The sequence below is a fragment of the Coregonus lavaretus genome (assembly GCF_964263955.1).
Source record: "Coregonus lavaretus genome assembly, contig: HAP1_SCAFFOLD_2010, whole genome shotgun sequence".
In the NCBI taxonomy this organism is placed as follows: domain Eukaryota; kingdom Metazoa; phylum Chordata; class Actinopteri; order Salmoniformes; family Salmonidae; genus Coregonus; species Coregonus lavaretus.
The window spans coordinates 69,472-90,700 of record NW_028166779.1 but is presented as its reverse complement, the minus strand read 5'-3'; the positions used below and the strand labels follow the sequence as shown (position 1 = coordinate 90,700).

Here is a 21,229-nt window from a genome sequence, read left to right as displayed (position 1 = left end):
ACATACACTAAGTTGACTGTGCTTTTTAAACAGCTTGGAAAATTCCAGAAAATGATGTCATGGCTTTAGAAGCTTCTGATAGGCTAATTGACATCATTTGAGTCAATTGGACGTGTACCTGTGGATGTATTTCAAGGCCTACCTTCAAACTCACTGCCTCTTTGCTTGACATCATGGGAAAATCAAAAGAAATCAGCCAAGACTGCAGAAAAAAAATTGTAGACCTCTACAAGTCTGGTTCATCCTTGGGAGCAATTTCCAAACGCCTGAAGGTACCACGTTCATCTGTACAAAAAATAGTACGCAAGTATAAACACCATGGGACCACGCAGCCGTCATACCGCTCAGGAAGGAGACACATTCTGTCTCGTAGAGATGAACGTACTTTGGTGAGAAAAGTGCAAATCAATCCCAGAACAACAGCAAAGGACCTTGTGAAGATGCTGGAGGAAACAGGTACAAAAGTATCTATATCCACAGTAAAACGAGTCCTATATCGGCATAACCTGAAAGGCCGCTCAGCAAGGAAGAAGCCACTGCTCCAAAACTGCCATAAAAAAGCCAGACAACGGTTTGCAACTGCACATGGGGACAAAGATCGTACTATTTGGAGAAATGTCCTCTGGTCTGATGAAACAAAAATAGAACTGTTTGGCCATAATGACAATCGTTATGTTTGGAGGAAAAAGGGGGAGTCTTGCAAGCCGAAGAACACCATCCCAACCGTGAAGCACGGGGGTGGCAGCATCATGCTGTTGGGGTACTTTGCTGCAGGATGGATTGGTTCACTTCACAAAATAGATGGCATCATGAGGAAGGAAAATTATGTGGATATATTGAAGCAACATCTCAAGACATCAGTCAGGAAGTTAAAGCTTGGTCGCAAATGGGTCTTCCAAATGGACAATGACCCCAAGCATACTTCCAAAGTTGTGGCAAAATGGCTTAAGGACAACAAAGTCAAGGTATTGGAGTGGCCATCACAAAGCCCTGACCTCAATCCTATAGAACATTTGTGGGCAGAACTGAAAAAGTGTGTGTGAGCAAGGAGGCCAACATACCTGACTCAGTTACACCAGCTCTGTCAGGAGGAATGGGCTAAAACTCACCCAACTTATTGTGGGAAGCTTGTGGAAGGCTACCCGAAACGTTTGACCCAAGTTAAACAATTTAAAAGGCAATGCTACCAAATACTACTTGAGTGTATGTAAACATCTGACCCACTGGGAATGTGATGAAATAAATAAAAGCTTAAATAAATAATTCTCTCTACGATTATTCTGACATTTCACATTCTTAAAATAAAGTGTTGGTCCTAACTGACCTAAGACGGGGAATTTTTACTAGGATTAAATGTCAGGAATTGTGAAAAACTGAGTTTAAATGTATTAGGTTAAGGTGTATGTAAACTTCCGACTTCAACTATATATACATTTATAACTATATATAAGGAACCTATATTCCCCACCTCTCTCCCTTCTGTCTCTTCAGGTTACCCCTGTACTCCTCCCAGTTGTTCTTCTCAGACAACTCCCCAGATATAAAGTCTTGGAGGTCGGGCCCGTCATCGGCCAGCTCCTTCTTGCGGTCCTTCTGTGTCTGTGCCTGGGATGACCTGGCGGCTGTGGTCACTCCGCTGGCGGCGTACACCTACCCACGGACCGGATAGGAATTATCAACAATGAGGACAGTCGTTATCGCTCGGACAAATGGAGTCGAATGTCAACAAGAAATGTGTGACATCAAGCACAATATAACTTTTCTAGCTAGTAAGCTACTACTTCGTATCTGCTTGGATAAACAAATCGTATTAACTAACTACGCATGATGCCTCTTCTAACTAAGTAACCCAAGGCCAAGGAGGACCCTAATCAGTTAGCGACCTAGTTATGTTAGCATTAGCCATGCTTAGCTAACTAGTATAAACATTGGAAACAAAAGGAGCCATTTCAGTGATATGGTTGCAGTCTAGTTCAAGTAGATGTACTTACATGTGGGTTGCATTTGGGACTCAGCCACAGGTGGTTGCTGGAGAAACGACCCGCAATAAAACAACTTTGTTTGACCAAAGCCATGACTTTACCCGACTAACGTCAGCTAGCGTCTGTCATTGACAACGTTTCTCTGGGAGCGATTACTTAGGCCTGGAATAAAAAAATTGTATTTCGTCCGTCATTTAATTAATAAATTGATCTCGAACCTTTTATATCCACATTTATTCTAAAAAACGATGTTCTTTCTCGGGAGAAAATAAGTATAATGTATCGCAATATTTTTGCTCATTAATTGTTTGGTTACGTCTGATAAACGTGAAGCAGCGTGATGGTGTCAGCACGTACGAAGACTACAATCACGTGCTGACGTCCTTCCGTCCTCCTTTCCTCTACTACCGGCGAGGTAAGAAATGGTGGAAGACTTTTCTATCGCAGAAAATCAAACTCCATCTATGTTCCTCGATATCTAAAACGCGTAATTTTTCACCATTACGAATTTGCTATATGTATGTTGAAGTTGCGCAATTGTTATTTCCTCCCAAAACCCGTCCATATAACTATATAATAGTTTGTTTTGCCACCGACCCCTATCCAAGGCCGCAATCCCCATGCCTTCATATCCGTCCATTTTAGTAGCCAGGGCAACGTGAATAATGCTCGATGTGTGTAGCAATGTAACGTTTTGTCTCGTATGACATGGTCGCAATATTTCAGACCCGTTTCATTTTAAAATGTCTAGTCTATACAAGTTGTTCGCCATGGGGGATAGTGGTCATGACTCGCTATCTGACTGGATAGTTGCATGCCCTGTCTGTTCTAGTTAGCTAGCTGCTAACGTCGCCTTCTGCGTTTTATTAACGTTTTAATACTCTACGGTTTCATTTGGACAGTCGACTGTATGTACCTAATACCGTATTCTATGGCATTTTGTCAACAACGAGCTAACTGAATATGACAGCAGTGGAGGACACACTCGTGATATTGCTAGTTAGCTAATTAAAGTAGTTAAACTTGCCCTGAAATCCCCAGTCCTCTAGGTAACGTTAGTTGGCAAACATTTTGTATTGCAATCGCCAACTCCACCTAATTTTACTATCTGTCTACCCCCCAGAATGAAGACCATTCTCAGTAACCAGACTGTGGATATCCCCGACGGTGGTAAGCTCCGCTATCTACTTGTTTAAAAACCGAACCCATCCAACATGTTGATAACCGTGGATCTATCAATAAACGATTCCGTTTTTAACCAGACCAGAGTGAAATGTTTACCTGTCTTGCATAGTAAGTTATTGGTTCAGCCCCCAGAAAAGGACTAAACTAACTTAATTCCATTATGTTGCTAATGGAATGGTAATTTACTGTGGTCTCTGGCTGGCAACCTCAGAGTTATCTCTGGAGCCTGTCTCCATCAATCCAGCATTTTAGCCTGACTATAGTCTTTTTTTTCTTTTCTTTTTTATGGCATATATTCTAGTGACATGGTTAAGATTGTCTAGCTAGTTACTGGTTCAGTGTTGCTGGTGCCTGTGTGTCTGTCTAACTTCTGTTGTCTCTGCCGTGCCCCAGTCGAGGTGAGGTTGAAGGGGCGGACTGTGATCGTCAAGGGTCCCCGGGGGGTTCTCCGTAGGGAGTTCAACCACATCAACCTGGAACTCAGCCTGCTGGGCAAGACCCACAAAAAGGTATGGAGACGTATATAGAAATACCTATATAAATAAGAGGTATAGAAATGCTTTAATGCACTGTACTCATCGATTCATATAGGCCCAATATAGGCTGTATCTCAAATCATTTAGAAAATATTATTATTTTCTGGTGCTTCTAAATTTCATGCTACCAAATACTTTTAAAACAATGTAGAGTCCTGATCATACCGTTGCTCTCTTTCTGGAGTGAACTGCACTTTGTAACTATTTGTGGTGATACTTAGTGGTTAAGAGCGTTGTGCCGGTAACCGAAAGGTCGCTGGTTCTAGTCCCCGAGCCGACTAGGTGAAAAATCTGTCTGTGCCCCTTTAGCAACCCTAATTGCTCCTGTAAGTCGCTCTGGTTAAGAGCGTCTGCTAAAATGACTAAAATGTAAAAATGCTGTTTTGGTGAAATAAACTGCATCCTATAGAACTGATTGGTGTAGTGAAGGGTTCCTAACTGATAGTTCTGGTGGTGTAGTGAAGGGTTCCTAACTGATAGTTCTGGTGGTGTAGTGAAGGGTTCCTAACTGATAGTTCTGGTGGTGTAGTGAAGGGTTCCTAACTGATAGTTCTGGGGGTGTAGTGAAGGGTTCCTAACTGATAGTTCTGGGGGTGTAGTGAAGGGTTCCTAACTGATAGTTCTGGGGGTGTAGTGAAGGGTTCCTAACTGATAGTTCTGGTGGTGTAGTGAAGGGTTCCTAACTGATAGTTCTGGGGGTGTAGTGAAGGGTTCCTAACTGATAGTTCTGGGGGTGTAGTGAAGGGTTCCTAACTGATAGTTCTGGGGGTGTAGTGAAGGGTTCCTAACTGATAGTTCTGGGGGTGTAGTGAAGGGTTCCTAACTGATAGTTCTGGGGGTGTAGTGAAGGGTTCCTAACTGATAGTTCTGGGGGTGTAGTGAAGGGTTCCTAACTGATAGTTCTGGGGGTGTAGTGAAGGGTTCCTAACTGATAGTTCTGGGGGTGTAGTGAAGGGTTCCTAACTGATAGTTCTGGGGGTGTAGTGAAGGGTTCCTAACTGATAGTTCTGGGGGTGTAGTGAAGGGTTCCTAACTGATAGTTCTGGGGGTGTAGTGAAGGGTTCCTAACTGATAGTTCTGGGGGTGTAGTGAAGGGTTCCTAACTGATAGTTCTGGGGGTGTAGTGAAGGGTTCCTAACTGATAGTTCTGGGGGTGTAGTGAAGGGTTCCTAACTGATAGTTCTGGGGGTGTAGTGAAGGGTTCCTAACTGATAGTTCTGGGGGTGTAGTGAAGGGTTCCTAACTGATAGTTCTGGGGGTGTAGTGAAGGGTTCCTAACTGATAGTTCTGGGGGTGTAGTGAAGGGTTCCTAACTGATAGTTCTGGGGGTGTAGTGAAGGGTTCCTAACTGATAGTTCTGGGGGTGTAGTGAAGGGTTCCTAACTGATAGTTCTGGGGGTGTAGTGAAGGGTTCCTAACTGATAGTTCTGGGGGTGTAGTGAAGGGTTCCTAACTGATAGTTCTGGGGGTGTAGTGAAGGGTTCCTAACTGATAGTTCTGGGGGTGTAGTGAAGGGTTCCTAACTGATAGTTCTGGTGGTGTAGTGAAGGGTTCCTAACTGATAGTTCTGGGGGTGTAGTGAAGGGTTCCTAACGGATAGTTCTGGGGGTGTAGTGAAGGGTTCCTAACGGATAGTTCTGGTGGTGTAGTGAAGGGTTCCTAACGGATAGTTCTGGGGGTGTAGTGAAGGGTTCCTAACGGATAGTTCTGGGGGTGTAGTGAAGGGTTCCTAACGGATAGTTCTGGGGGTGTAGTGAAGGGTTCCTAACTGATAGTTCTGGGGGTGTAGTGAAGGGTTCCTAACTGATAGTTCTGGGGGTGTAGTGAAGGGTTCCTAACTGATAGTTCTGGGGGTGTAGTGAAGGGTTCCTAACTGATAGTTCTGGGGGTGTAGTGAAGGGTTCCTAACTGATAGTTCTGGGGGGTGTAGTGAACTAAATTGTATCTCTCCTCTCTGTGTTCCAGCTGCGTGTGGATAAATGGTGGGGCAACAGGAAGGAGCTGGCTACGGTCAGAACCATCTGCAGTCACGTCCAGAACATGATCAAGGGAGTCACCATGGTGAGTGTTGACCCGTCTGTCAGCGCCGGCGGTTGGTTAGACCCACTGTGTGTGTGTTTCAGTTAGGTTAGCCCAATTCCAGGAACTTTCAATAAATTCCCTGGTTTTCCTGAAATCCTGGATGGAGGATTCCCGGAATCGGGAGGGAACAAGAAGGAAATCCGGCGTCCAACCTAGAATTTCTGGAAAACCCAGGGAATTTATTGAAAGTTCCCGGAAAATATTGCAACCCCTAGTCTGTCTTTCAGCGTGTGTGTTGTCACTGCTGTTTGACCACCCTGGCTGCTTGTTGCAATATCAGACATTTACATTTTTAGTCATTTAGCAGACGCTCTTATCCAGAGCGACTTACATGAGCAATTAGGGTTAAGTGCCTTGCTCAAGGGCACATCGACAGATTTTTTTTCACCTAGTTGGCTCGGGGATTAGAACCAGCGACCTTTCGGTTACTGGCACAACGCTCTTACCCACTAAGCTACCTGGCACAAGACAAATACTACTAGGAAGTTAAGTGGCTGGTGGTAGTATGGTCCTGGCGTATATTAGATGCACATTTCCATCCCAAAGCTGTTTCGTATGAGCAGATCATTTGCGTCATCTTCGTTTGCGTGTGACCCCCTTTGTCGACTCTAGAACGCTCTCTCCTTTCTTCAGGGTTTCTGTTATAAGATGCGCTCTGTGTATAACCCTCTCTCTCTCTCTATTCTTCAGGGTTTCCGTTACAAGATGCGCTCGGTGTATGCCCATTTCCCCATCAACGTTGTGATGCAGGAGAGTGGCGCTCTGGTGGAGATCAGGAACTTTCTGGGGGAGAAGTACATTCGCCGCGTCCGCATGAGACAGGGTGAGTCTGAGACGGGGGCAGGGCTGTGTTTGAGTCAGGGTTTTCCGTTAGCCGGTAATAATCGGCTTTTGACCATTTTTAAAATGAAAAGCCGGTAAATAAAACTGCCGCCGGGCCAATTGTCTGGGAGAAGAGAGAAGTCCCATTGCAAAGTAATGCTGTTTAGCCTCTTCATTGATGGAAATTCATTTGACTGGTCATGCTTATCGGTCTATAGGTTCATTTGCGTAATTTAGTGGAATTAAATTTTCTTCAGTCGTAATGTTTATCATACAGAGCCTTTGAGAGGAACATCTGTCAGACGGCGTGCGAGGCTCCTCAAACTGCTCTTTAGTTGCCGGTGGAGTGAAATCTGTAATCACGATCGTGCTCTGAAAGGCTGGTTACGGCACACATCAACTCCCATCATCCCAGACTCCCTAGACCCCGTGCCGATTTGCATAAGGCCCCAACGGATCCACAGACGACGCAATCTCAATCGCTCTCTCCGCACTGCCCTCAACCACCTAGATAAGAGGGAATGCCTGTGTGAGTGTTCTGTTCATTGACTACAGCTCAAGTGTTCAACACCCGTCGTCACCAAGCTTAGGACTCTGGGTCTGAACACCTCCCTGTGCAACTGGATCCTGGACTTCCTGACGGGCCGCCCCCAGGTGGTGAGGGTAGGCTGACCCTCAACACGGGGGGCCCCACAGGGTTGTGTGCTTAGCCCCCCCTCCTGTACTCCCTGTTCACCCACAACTGCGTGGCCACGCACGACTCCAACACCATCAAGTTTGCAGACGACACGATGGTGGTAGGCCTGATCACCAGCGATGATGAGACAGCCTACAGGGAGGTCAGAGACCTGGCGGTGTGTTGCCGGGACAACAACCTCTCCCTCAACGTCAGCAAGACCAAGGAGCTGATCCCGGACTGCAGGAAACAGGGCGAGCACGCCCACATCGACTGGGCTGCAGTGTAGTGTGTCGAGAGCTTCAAGTTCCTCGGTGTCCAAAGACATAAAATGGTCCACTCACACGCGCCCCGTCGTGAAGAAGGCAAGACAGCGCCTCTTCCCCCTCGGGAAGTTGAAAAGGTTTGGCATGGGCCCTCAGATCCTCAAAAGTTCTACAGCTGCACCATCGAGAGCGTCATGACTAGCCGCATTACTGCCTGGTATGGCAACAGCACCGCCCTGGATCGCACGGCGCTACAGAGGGTGGTGCGGACAGCCCAGTACATCACTCTGGGCAGAGCGCCCCCAGTACATCCCTCTGAGCAGAGCGCCCCCAGTACATCCCTCTGGGCAGAGCGCCCTGCCATCCGTGGTAGGAAGGCTCAGAAAATCATTAAAGACACCAACCACCCAAGCCATAGACTGTTCTCTCTGCTTCCGCATTGCAAGCGGTACCGGTGCATCAAGTCTTGACACCAACAGGCTCCTGAACAGCTTCTATCCCCAAGCCATAAGACTGATAAATAGCTAACAGAATAGCTACATGGACTATCTGAGTTGACCCTAGTATTTTAGTTTTGCGCTGCCTCCATGCACACTGACAGGGCTCTACACACGGACACATAAAACATGCATACACATTTATACAGACAACACACACTCCCATACAATCATATACGCTGCTGCTACTCTGTTTATCATATATCCTGATGCCTAGTCACCTGACCCCTATACATATCTACCTCCATCACTCCAGTATCCCTGCACATTGTTAATATGGTATTGGAACTGACCCTGTATATAGTCACCTGACCCCTATACATATCTACCTCCATCACTCCAGTATCCCTGCACATTGTTAATATGGTACTGGAACTGACCCGGTATATAGTCACCTGACCCCTATACATATCTACCTCCATCACTCCAGTATCCCTGCACATTGTAAATATGGTACTGGAACTGACCCTGTGTGTGTGTATGTATATATATATCTTTTTACTTGTGTTATTTTTATTTATTGTGTGTTTTTGTTCTACCTGATGTTATTTTTAGTATTTCATTGTTATTGCATTATTGGGTTTAGAGCTGCAAGAAATGCATTTAGCTGTGACATTTAAAACTTGAAATGTGCTTTCATATGCAGTCGTGTGTTAAACAGTTTTGATGGCCACGATTTGAAGAGCTGCTACTGATTGTTCAGCCAGTAATTAACGCTCACTTCCCATTGGCCAGTCAAGCATATACTACCAGTAATTAACGCTCACTTCCCATTGGCCAGTCAAGCATATACTACCAGTAATTAACGCTCACTTCCCATTGGCCAGTCAAGTGTTCATATAGACGACCGGTAGGCAGGCTTCAGCGCGTCACGCCACTTTGCAACGAGCTGGCGGCAGTATGCATTTGGAGAACAGGCGACTCAATTGTTTGAAACACAAGTTTTACTTCATGTTGTTATTGTAAAGATGTAGTTCTCTCCCTGGTTCTGGTATCTCTACTGATGTGGAGCTGTTAAGATGTAGTTCTCTCCCTGGTTCTGTATCTCTACTGATGTGGAGCTGTTAAGATGTAGTTCTCTCCTGGTTCTGGTATCTCTACTGATGTGGCGCTGTAAAGATGTAGTTCTCTCCCTGGTTCTGGTATCTCTACTGATGTGGAGCTGTTAAGATGTAGTTCTCTCCTGGTTCTGGTATCAGATGTAGTTCTCTCCTGGTTCTGGTATCAGATGTAGTTCTCTCCCTGGTTCTGTTGGTTCAGTAAAGGAATCCTCTGTAGAACCCCAGAGCTTGGCAATGCTCTGACTTCAGACTGATTCCAATGCAGAGATGCCCGGCTGACGGTCTCTCCTCCTCCTTACCGTCCCTCTTGTCTCCTCCCTCCCTCAGGTGTGTCCTGCGCCGTGTCTGCAGCCCAGAAGGACGAGTTGATTCTGGAGGGGAACGATATTGAGCTGGTGTCTAACTCTGGTGAGGCTACGCGCACTGCAGGGTCCATACATCACTACACCACTCCTCTGGGTCCATACATCGCTACACCACTCCTCTGGGTCCATACATCGCTACACCGCTCCTCAGGGTCCATACATCGCTACACCACTCCTCTGGGTCCATACATCGCTACACCACTCCTCTGGGTCCATACATCGCTACACCACTCCTCTGGGTCCATACACCGCTCCTCTGGGTCCATACATCACTACACCACTCCTCAGGGTCCATACATCACTACACCACTCCTCTGGGTCCATACACCGCTCCTCTGGGTCCATACATCGCTACACCACTCCTCTGGGTCCATACACCGCTCCTCTGGGTCCATACATCGCTACACCGCTCCTCTGGGTCCATACATCGCTACACCACTCCTCTGGGTCCATACATCGCTACACCACTCCTCTGGGTCCATACACCGCTCCTCTGGGTCCATACATCACTACACCACTCCTCAGGGTCCATACATCACTACACCACTCCTCTGGGTCCATACATCACTACACCACTCCTCAAGGTCCATACATCGCTACACCACTCCTCTGGGTCCATACATCGCTACACCACTCCTCTGGGTCCATATATCGCTACACCGCTCCTCAGGGTCCATACATCGCTACACCGCTCCTCAGGGTCCATACATCGCTACACCACTCCTCTGGGTCCATACACCGCTCCTCTGGGTCCATACATCACTACACCACTCCTCAGGGTCCATACATCACTACACCACTCCTCAGGGTCCATACATCGCTACACCGCTCCTCAGGGTCCATACATCGCTACACCACTCCTCTGGGTCCATACATCGCTACACCACTCCTCTGGGTCCATACACCGCTCCTCTGGGTCCATACATCACTACACCACTCCTCAGGGTCCATACATCACTACACCACTCCTCAGGGTCCATACATCGCTACACCGCTCCTCAGGGTCCATACATCGCTACACCACTCCTCAGGGTCCATACACCGCTCCTCAGGGTCCATACATCACTACACCACTCCTCAGGGTCCATACATCACTACACCACTCCTCTGGGTCCATACATCGCTACACCACTCCTCAGGGTCCATACATCGCTACACCGCTCCTCAGGGTCCATACATCACTACACCACTCCTCTGGGTCCATACATCACTACACCGCTCCTCAGGGTCCATACATCGCTACACCACTCCTCTGGGTCCATACATCGCTACACCACTCCTCTGGGTCCATACATCACTACACCACTCCTCTGGGTCCATACATCGCTACACCACTCCTCAGGGTCCATACATCACTACACCGCTCCTCAGGGTCCATACATCGCTACACCACTCCTCTGGGTCCATACATCGCTACACCACTCCTCAGGGTCCATACATCGCTACACCACTCCTCTGGGTCCATACATCGCTACACCGCTCCTCAGGGTCCATACATCGCTACACCGCTCCTCAGGGTCCCTACATCGCTACACCGCTCCTCAGGGTCCATACATCGCTACACCGCTCCTCAGGGTCCATACATCGCTACACCGCTCCTCAGGGTCCATACATCGCTACACCGCTCCTCAGGGTCCATACATCGCTACACCGCTCCTCAGGGTCCATACATCGCTACACCACTCCTCAGGGTCCATACATCGCTACACCACTCCTCAGGGTCCATACATCACTACACCACTCCTCAGGGTCCATACATCACTACACCACTCCTCTGGGTCCATACATCGCTACACCACTCCTCAGGGTCCATACATCGCTACACCACTCCTCTGGGTCCATACATCGCTACACCACTCCTCAGGGTCCATACATCACTACACCACTCCTCAGGGTCCATACATCACTACACCACTCCTCTGGGTCCATACATCGCTACACCACTCCTCAGGGTCCATACATCGCTACACCACTCCTCAGGGTCCATACATCGCTCCTCTGGGTCCATACATCGCTACACCACTCCTCAGGGTCCATACATCGCTACACCGCTCCTCAGGGTCCATACATCGCTACACCGCTCCTCAGGGTCCATACACCGCTCCTCTGGGTCCATACATCACTACACCGCTCCTCAGGGTCCATACATCGCTACACCGCTCCTCTGGGTCCATACATCGCTACATCACTCCTCAGGGTCCATACATCACTACACCGCTCCTCAGGGTCCATACATCACTACACCGCTCCTCAGGGTCCATACATCGCTACACCGCTCCTCAGGGTCCATACATCACTACACCACTCCTCAGGGTCCATACATCGCTACACCACTCCTCTGGGTCCATACATCGCTACACCGCTCCTCTCTTTTCATTGTTTCTCTCTGATCTCTCCATCATGTCACTGCACTGCTCTCCTTCACTCCAGGATCTAGGCACAACCTCAAGGTTGTAACTCCAATCCCCCGTGTCAACTGATTCCTCTCCTCGCCCAAGTGTGCATCGCAGGAACACAATTAGCTACGCGATATGGGTATCCTGCGTAGTTGAGTTCTCATTTCGGGGCTGCGCACGGTTATGTTCAGCGCCCCTCCCTGTGGGATGAACACGGTTATGTTCAGCGCCCCTCCCTGTGGGATGAACACGGTTATGTTCAGCGCCCCTCCCTGTGGAGGAACACGGTTATGTTCAGCGCCCCTCCCTCCCTGTGGAGGAACACGGTTATGTTCAGCGCCCCCCCCTCCCTGTGGAGGAACACGGTTATGTTCAGCGCCCCTCCCTCCCTGTGGAGGAACACGGTTATGTTCAGCGCCCCCCCCTCCCTGTGGAGGAACACGGTTATGTTCAGCGCCCCTCCCTGTGGAGGAACACGGTTATGTTCAGCGCCCCTCCCTGTGGAGGAACACGGTTATGTTCAGCGCCCCTCCCTGTGGGGGAACACGGTTATGTTCAGCGCCCCTCCCTGTGGAGGAACACGGTTATGTTCAGCGCCCCCCCCTCCCTGTGGATGAACACGGTTATGTTCAGCGCCCCTCCCTGTGGAGGAACACGGTTATGTTCAGCGCCCCTCCCTGTGGAGGAACACGGTTATGTTCAGCGCCCCTCCCTGTGGAGGAACACGGTTATGTTCAGCGCCCCTCCCTGTGGATGAACACGGTTATGTTCAGCGCCCCTCCCTGTAAAGGAACACGGTTATGTTCAGCGCACATCCCTGTGGATGGACACGGTTATGTTCAGCGCCCCTCCCTGTGGGGGAACACGGTTATGTTCAGCGCCCCTCCCTGTGGAGGAACACGGTTATGTTCAGCGCCCCTCCCTGTGGAGGAACACGGTTATGTTCAGCGCCCCTCCCTGTGGAGGAACACGGTTATGTTCAGCGCCCCTCCCTGTGGGATGAACACGGTTATGTTCAGCGCCCCTCCCTGTGGAGGAACACGGTTATGTTCAGCGCCCCTCCCTGTGGAGGAACACGGTTATGTTCAGCGCCCCTCCCTCCCTGTGGATGAACACGGTTATGTTCAGCGCCCCTCCCTGTGGAGGAACACGGTTATGTTCAGCGCCCCTCCCTGTGGAGGAACACGGTTATGTTCAGCGCCCCTCCCTGTGGAGGAACACGGTTATGTTCAGCGCCCCTCCCTGTGGAGGAACACGGTTATGTTCAGCGCCCCCCCCCTCCCTGTGGAGGAACACGGTTATGTTCAGCGCCCCTCCCTGTGGAGGAACACTTATGTTCAGCGCCCCTCCCTGTGGGATGAACACGGTTATGTTCAGCGCCCCTCCCTGTGGAGGAACACGGTTATGTTCAGCGCCCCTCCCTGTGGAGGAACACGGTTATGTTCAGCGCCCCTCCCTGTGGAGGAACACGGTTATGTTCAGCGCCCCTCCCTGTGGATGAACACGGTTATGTACAGTGCCCCTCCCTGTGGAGGAACACGGTTATGTTCAGCGCCCCTCCCTGTGGAGGAACACGGTTATGTTCAGCGCCCCCCCCCCCCCCCCCCCCCCCCTCCCTGTGGAGGAACACTGTTATGTTCAGCGCCCCCCCCTCCCTGTGGATGAACCCGGTTATGTTCAGCGCCCCTCCCTGTGGAGGAACACGGTTATGTTCAGCGCCCCTCCCTGTGGAGGAACACGGTTATGTTCAGCGCCCCTCCCTGTGGATGAACACGGTTATGTTCAGCGCCCCTCCCTGTGGAGGAACACGGTTATGTTCAGCGCCCCTCCCTGTGGAGGAACACGGTTATGTTCAGCGCCCCTCCCTGTGGGATGAACACGGTTATGTTCAGCGCCCCTCCCTGTGGATGAACCCGGTTATGTTCAGCGCCCCCCCCCTGTGGAGGAACACGGTTATGTTCAGCGCCCCTCCCTCCCTGTGGAGGAACACGGTTATGTTCAGCGCCCCTCCCTGTGGATGAACCGCCCCTCCCTGTGGAGGAACACGGTTATGTTCAGCGCCCCTCCCTGTGGAGGAACACGGTTATGTTCAGCGCCCCTCCCTCCCTGTGGAGGAACACGGTTATGTTCAGCGCCCCTCCCTGTGGATGAAGCCATTCGCCCCTCCCTGCTGTCAGCCATTTGCCCACTACGTTTAGTGCTCCGGTCCATAGCAGTTGGTTTCCAAACATGCGTCAGTCTCTTAATCCCATCACAGTCCCAGACACTATCCACCCCTAGACCTGTCCCTGTGTATTCCACCTAGAATGTACCCTCTGTCCTCTCCAGTCTGAGGACCTAGTGTGTGTGTTCTAGAATAGATCTGTTATGCCTCTCTTCCCTTTGCTTCTCCCTCTACTTTACGTCTTACAACATCACCGTGTGATTCTAGAATGTTCCGACTGTGGTTCTAGAATGTTCCGACTGTGATTCTAGAATGTTGTGATTCTAAACTGTATGGTCTCTCCTCATACTATAACCAGACTGTCAATCCACAGTGGTAGTGATGCTGTCTGTCCCCTAACCTCCCTTCTCTCTTCCTCAACTCCTTTCCCTTTTCATTTCTCTCCTTCCCTCCTTTATATTCTGCTCCCTTCCTCAACCTCCTTTTTCAGCTCTCCTATCTCTTTCTCCTCCTCTCTCCCCCTCCTCTCTTTCTCCTCTTCTCTCCCTCTCCTTGTCCTCCTCTCCCTCTCCTCTCTTTCTCCTCTTCTCTCCCTCTCCTTGTCCTCCTCTCCCTCTCCTAACTGCTTGCCTATATATTGACCTGTGCCCCTTGACCCCTGTGTGACCCTCCAAGCTGTGTCATGCTGCTCACCACCCCAGCCTCTCTCTCCTCTCTTCCAGCCGCTCTCATCCAGCAAGCCACCACAGTCAAAAACAAGGATATCAGAAAGTTCTTGGACGGTATCTATGTGTCTGAGAAGGGCACGGTCGTCCAGAAGGAGGATTAGAGGTTTGAATTAACTACCACCGAGTGTCTCTGTCAGTCTGTCGCTCAGCACAGTGCTACGACTCCCCCACGCCACCAGGGGGAGCCCCTCGTCTCTGTCCACTTTACGTCCGCTTTGTGTTTTTTGTTGCTACACTCTGGCTGTGGCCCAATAGCACCCTAATCCCCTATATAGTGCACTACTTTAGACCAGAGCCCTATGGGGTTGGTAGTGTACTATGTAGGGATGAGGGTGCCATGAGGGTCGTTCGCTCTCTGTCGTTCACCGTGGGTGGTGGGGGGGCGGGGAAAGTCCATGTTTATTTTTATTATTTTTTTTCTCTTTCATAATTTCTCATCTCAAAGGGTTGTCTGTCTCCGTCCCTGATTCCAATTGTGCAAAGCAAGCTGGTTTTAGTCACAGCGTGCATCCCACATGGCCACCCTGTTCCCTAGGTGGTGCACACCCACAGCCCCATTGGTCAATACCAGAAATGTATAGGGAGTAGGGTGGCATCTCCCTGTTAGCTAATAGGGAACCATTAACAGCCAGGTCATGTTTAGTATAGGGAGTAGGGGGGCATCTCCCTGTTAGCTAATAGGGAACCATTAACAGCCAGGTCATGTTTAGTATAGGGAGTAGGGTGGCATCTCCCTGTTAGCTAATAGGGAACCATTAACAGCCAGGTCATGTTTAGTATAGGGAGTAGGGTGGCATCTCCCTGTTAGCTAATAGAGAACCATTAACAGCCAGGTCATGTTTAGTATAGGGAGTAGGGTGGCATCTCCCTGTTAGCTAATAGAGAACCATTAACAGCCAGGTCATGTTTAGTATAGGGAGTAGGGGGGCATCTCCCTGTTAGCTAATAGGGAACCATTAACAGCCAGGTCATGTTTAGTATAGGGAGTAGGGTGGCATCTCCCTGTTAGCTAATAGGGAACCATTAACAGCCAGGTCATGTTTAGTATAGGGAGTAGGGTGGCATCTCCCTGTTAGCTAATAGAGAACCATTAACAGCCAGGTCATGTTTAGTATAGGGAGTAGGGTGGCATCTCCCTGTTAGCTAATAGAGAACCATTAACAGCCAGGTCATGTTTAGTATAGGGAGTAGGGTGGCATCTCCCTGTTAGCTAATAGGGAACCATTAACAGCCAGGTCATGTTTAGTATAGGGAGTAGGGTGGCATCTCCCTGTTAGCTAATAGGGAACCATTAACAGCCAGGTCATGTTTAGTATAGGGAGTAGGGTGGCATCTCCCTGTTAGCTAATAGAGAACCATTAACAGCCAGGTCATGTTTAGTATAGGGAGTAGGGTGGCATCTCCCTGTTAGCTAATAGAGAACCATTAACAGCCAGGTCATGTTTAGTATAGGGAGTAGGGTGGCATCTCCCTGTTAGCTAATAGAGAACCATTAACAGCCAGGTCATGTTTAGTATAGGGAGTAGGGTGGCATCTCCCTGTTAGCTAATAGAGAACCATTAACAGCCAGGTCATGTTTAGTATAGGGAGTAGGGTGGCATCTCCCTGTTAGCTAATAGAGAACCATTAACAGCCAGGTCATGTTTAGTATAGGGAGTAGGGTGGCATCTCCCTGTTAGCTAATAGGGAACCATTAACAGCCAGGTCATGTTTAGTATAGGGAGTAGGGTGGCATCTCCCTGTTAGCTAATAGAGAACCATTAACAGCCAGGTCATGTTTAGTATAGGGAGTAGGGTGGCATCTCCCTGTTAGCTAATAGGGAACCATTAACAGCCAGGTCATGTTTAGTATAGGGAGTAGGGTGGCATCTCCCTGTTAGCTAATAGGGAACCATTAACAGCCAGGTCATGTTTAGTATAGGGAGTAGGGTGGCATCTCCCTGTTAGCTAATAGAGAACCATTAACAGCCAGGTCATGTTTAGTATAGGGAGTAGGGTGGCATCTCCCTGTTAGCTAATAGAGAACCATTAACAGCCAGGTCATGTTTAGTATAGGGAGTAGGGTGGCATCTCCCTGTTAGCTAATAGGGAACCATTAACAGCCAGGTCATGTTTAGTATAGGGAGTAGGGTGGCATCTCCCTGTTAGCTAATAGGGAACCATTAACAGCCAGGTCATGTTTAGTATAGGGAGTAGGGTGGCATCTCCCTGTTAGCTAATAGGGAACCATTAACAGCCAGGTCATGTTTAGTATAGGGAGTAGGGTGGCATCTCCCTGTTAGCTAATAGGGAACCATTAACAGCCAGGTCATGTTTAGTATAGGGAGTAGGGTGGCATCTCCCTGTTAGCTAATAGGGAACCATTAACAGCCAGGTCATGTTTAGTATAGGGAGTAGGGGGGCATCTCCCTGTTAGCTAATAGGGAACCATTAACAGCCAGGTCATGTTTAGTATAGGGAGTAGGGTGGCATCTCCCTGTTAGCTAATAGAGAACCATTAACAGCCAGGTCATGTTTAGTATAGGGAGTAGGGTGGCATCTCCCTGTTAGCTAATAGGGAACCATTAACAGCCAGGTCATGTTTAGTATAGGGAGTAGGGTGGCATCTCCCTGTTAGCTAATAGGGAACCATTAACAGCCAGGTCATGTTTAGTATAGGGAGTAGGGTGGCATCTCCCTGTTAGCTAATAGGGAACCATTAACAGCCAGGTCATGTTTAGTATAGGGAGTAGGGTGGCATCTCCCTGTTAGCTAATAGAGAAGCATTAACAGCCAGGTCATGTTTAGTATAGGGAGTAGGGTGGCATCTCCCTGTTAGCTAATAGAGAACCATTAACAGCCAGGTCATGTTTAGTATAGGGAGTAGGGTGGCATCTCCCTGTTAGCTAATAGGGAACCATTAACAGCCAGGTCATGTTTAGTATAGGGAGTAGGGTGGCATCTCCCTGTTAGCTAATAGGGAACCATTAACAGCCAGGTCATGTTTAGTATAGGGAGTAGGGTGGCATCTCCCTGTTAGCTAATAGGGAACCATTAACAGCCAGGTCATGTTTAGTATAGGGAGTAGGGTGGCATCTCCCTGTTAGCTAATAGGGAACCATTAACAGCCAGGTCATGTTTAGTATAGGGAGTAGGGTGGCATCTCCCTGTTAGCTAATAGACAACCATTAACAGCCAGGTCATGTTTAGTATAGGGAGTAGGGGTGGCATCTCCCTGTTAGCTAATAGGGAACCATTAACAGCCAGGTCATGTTTAGTATAGGGAGTAGGGTGGCATCTCCCTGTTAGCTAATAGGGAACCATTAACAGCCAGGTCATGTTTAGTATAGGGAGTAGGGTGGCATCTCCCTGTTAGCTAATAGGGAACCATTAACAGCCAGGTCATGTTTAGTATAGGGAGTAGGGTGGCATCTCCCTGTTAGCTAATAGGGAACCATTAACAGCCAGGTCATGTTTAGTATAGGGAGTAGGGAGGCATCTCCCTGTTAGCTAATAGAGAACCATTAACAGCCAGGTCATGTTTAGTATAGGGAGTAGGGTGGCATCTCCCTGTTAGCTAATAGGGAACCATTAACAGCCAGGTCATGTTTAGTATAGGGAGTAGGGTGGCATCTCCCTGTTAGCTAATAGAGAACCATTAACAGCCAGGTCATGTTTAGTATAGGGAGTAGGGTGGCATCTCCCTGTTAGCTAATAGGGAACCATTAACAGCCAGGTCATGTTTAGTATAGGGAGTAGGGTGGCATCTCCCTGTTAGCTAATAGGGAACCATTAACAGCCAGGTCATGTTTAGTATAGGGAGTAGGGTGGCATCTCCCTGTTAGCTAATAGAGAACCATTAACAGCCAGGTCATGTTTAGTATAGGGAGTAGGGTGGCATCTCCCTGTTAGCTAATAGAGAACCATTAACAGCCAGGTCATATTTAGTATAGTGAGTAGGGTGGCATCTCCCTGTTAGCTAATAGGGAACCATTAACAGCCAGGTCATGTTTAGTATAGGGAGTAGGGTGGCATCTCCCTGTTAGCTAATAGAGAACCATTAACAGCCAGGTCATGTTTAGTATAGGGAGTAGGGTGGCATCTCCCTGTTAGCTAATAGGGAACCATTAACAGCCAGGTCATGTTTAGTATAGGGAGTAGGGTGGCATCTCCCTGTTAGCTAATAGAGAACCATTAACAGCCAGGTCATGTTTAGTATAGGGAGTAGGGTGGCATCTCCCTGTTAGCTAATAGAGAACCATTAACAGCCAGGTCATGTTTAGTATAGGGAGTAGGGTGGCATCTCCCTGTTAGCTAATAGGGAACCATTAACAGCCAGGTCATGTTTAGTATAGAGAGTAGGGTGGCATCTCCCTGTTAGCTAATAGGGAACCATTAACAGCCAGGTCATGTTTAGTATAGAGAGTAGGGTGGGAGCTCCCTGTTAGCTAATAGACAACCATTAACAGCCAGGTCATGTTTAGTATAGGGAGTAGGGTGGCATCTCCCTGTTAGCTAATAGAGAACCATTAACAGCCAGGTCATGTTTAGTATAGGGAGTAGGGTGGCATCTCCCTGTTAGCTAATAGGGAACCATTAACAGCCAGGTCATGTTTAGTATAGGGAGTAGGGTGGCATCTCCCTGTTAGCTAATAGAGAACCATTAACAGCCAGGTCATGTTTAGTATAGGGAGTAGGGTGGCATCTCCCTGTTATCTAATAGGGAACCATTAACAGCCAGGTCATGTTTAGTATAGGGAGTAGGGTGGCATCTCCCTGTTAGCTAATAGGGAACCATTAACAGCCAGGTCATGTTTAGTATAGGGAGTAGGGTGGCATCTCCCTGTTAGCTAATAGGGAACCATTAACAGCCAGGTCATGTTTAGTATAGGGAGTAGGGTGGGAGCTCCCTGTTAGCTAATAGACAACCATTAACAGCCAGGTCATGTTTAGTATAGGGAGTAGGGTGGCATCTCCCTGTTAGCTAATAGGGAACCATTAACAGCCAGGTCATGTTTAGTATAGAGAGTAGGGTGGCATCTCCCTGTTAGCTAATAGGGAACCATTAACAGCCAGGTCATGTTTAGCATCTTGATGTACACCCCCCCCCCAATGTCAATCAATGCATGTTTTAATGTTGCACTTTTAAAACCTTTTTTAAATTTATTTTTTATGCTAGAATCTTTAACACGGAATGCATGCAAAGCTTTAACCGACTTAGAGAAATTATAACCCTGTAACCTACGTTATGGTGCACTTAATGGAGGTTATGGAGGTACATATTACAGCCCTTTAGTTTGAACTTGTTCTCTCTCTCCTTGTTCTCTCTCTCTCTCCTTGTTCTCTCTCTGTCTCTCTCTCTCTCTCTGTGTCTCTCTCTGTCTCTCTCTCTGTCTCTCTCTCTGTCTCTGTCTCTCTCTCTGTCTCTCTCTCTCTGTCTCTCTCTCTCTCCTCTTGTCTCTCTCTCTCTCCTCTTGTCTCTCTCTGTCTCTCTGTCTCTCTCTCTCTCTCTCTCTCCTCTTGTCTCTCTCTCTCTCCTCTTGTTCTCTCTCTCTCTCCCTCCATCCCTCTCTTCCAGCTGCTCTGATCCAACAAGCCACCACGGTCAAGAAGAAGGACATCAGGAAGTTCCTGGATGGGATCTACGTCAGTGAGAAGACCACTGTGGTGGAACAGACGGACGAATAACTGAGGCAGATCATCTACATCTCTGGAACTCACTATTGACCAATAAAAATCCCTCCCCTTTTTCAATGACACTCACATCCTGTCTCTGTGGTTCTTATGGGATGGTTCATGTAGTTTTAATAACCAAGCTGGTATCAACTATTTTAAAAAAATCGATACAATTATTTGAAACAAATTTAATTTGGCCTTTTACTTCTATAGCCCATAGAAACACGTTGAATAACACAAACGGCATTCTGTATTTTTTGGGGGGGGAATAAGATTGTCTGCCCTATATCTAGAAGAAATAAGCAGGCTCTGGATATACTTTTTTTAATTACACATTTAACCCCTTTTTTGGGGTGGGGGGGGGATACCGGGTTACTTTCAGACAAGTCCCCACCATCTAGAACGTTCAAAGGCGGATGCGGTTGATTGAGATGCAGCCCATACAGAAAGGGTGAGACCGAGTCTGCGTCTCTCACATGGATAGGCAGACCATTCCATTAAAAATGGCGCTCTTTTATTTTTTTTATTTAACCAGGTAAACCAGTTGAGAACAAGTTCTCATTTACAACTGCGACCTGGCCAAGATAAAGCAAAGCAGTGCGATAAAAACAACAACACAGAGTTACATATGGGGTAAAAAAATAAATAAAAATACAACAGAAATACAATTAATATACAGTGTGCAAATTTAGCAAGTTATGGAGGTAAGGCAATAAAATAGGCTATAGTGCAAAATAATTACAATTTAGTATTAACACTGGAATGATGTGCAAGAGATGATGTGCAAATAGAGATACTGGGGTACAGATGAGCA

The 21,229-nt window shown here is 48.2% G+C and overlaps 3 protein-coding genes across 3 annotated transcripts in view; 2 read left to right on the top strand and 1 right to left on the bottom strand.

Moving 5' to 3' along the window:
- Nucleotides 1-1,468: 1,468 nt before the first annotated feature.
- On the bottom strand, nt 1,469-2,301 carry LOC311114315 (lipoyl synthase, mitochondrial-like; the record flags this gene model as incomplete). The annotated part of the gene is made up of 2 exons (XM_084189578.1): nt 1,992-2,301; nt 1,469-1,650 (listed from the first exon to the last, which is right to left on the bottom strand). Coding segments are annotated over exons 1-2 (266 nt in total), but the record flags the coding sequence as incomplete, so codon positions are not given.
- An 86-nt stretch (nt 2,302-2,387) lies between these two features.
- On the top strand, nt 2,388-20,504 carry rpl9 (ribosomal protein L9). The gene is made up of 7 exons (XM_084189576.1): nt 2,388-3,152; nt 3,561-3,676; nt 5,669-5,764; nt 6,476-6,608; nt 9,435-9,515; nt 14,755-14,863; nt 20,318-20,504. The coding sequence occupies exons 1-6, from the start codon at nt 3,107-3,109 to the stop codon at nt 14,859-14,861; spliced, it is 579 nt and encodes a 192-aa protein (XP_084045702.1). The 5' UTR covers nt 2,388-3,106; the 3' UTR covers nt 14,862-14,863; nt 20,318-20,504.
- Nucleotides 15,098-21,229, top strand: part of LOC311114314 (WD repeat-containing protein 19-like) — a gene marked incomplete at its 5' end in the record, with an annotated part of 75,589 nt that continues 69,457 nt past the window's right edge. The window contains 2 exons of the mRNA XM_084189577.1: nt 15,098-15,134; nt 20,318-20,389. Coding sequence (XP_084045703.1) covers nt 15,098-15,134; nt 20,318-20,389 — 109 coding nt within the window. The remainder of the gene's footprint in view (nt 15,135-20,317; nt 20,390-21,229) is intronic.

Bases quoted from the DNA above. Each gene is read 5' to 3' on its own strand.
- rpl9 (XM_084189576.1), top strand. From the start codon at position 3,107: ATGAAGACCATTCTCAGTAACCAGACTGTGGATATCCCCGACGGTG. The intron at 3,153-3,560 runs GTAAGCTCCGCT...GCCGTGCCCCAG, and splicing joins TGTGGATATCCCCGACGGTG to TCGAGGTGAGGTTGAAGGGG. The intron at 9,516-14,754 runs GTGAGGCTACGC...CCTCTCTTCCAG, and splicing joins TGAGCTGGTGTCTAACTCTG to CCGCTCTCATCCAGCAAGCC.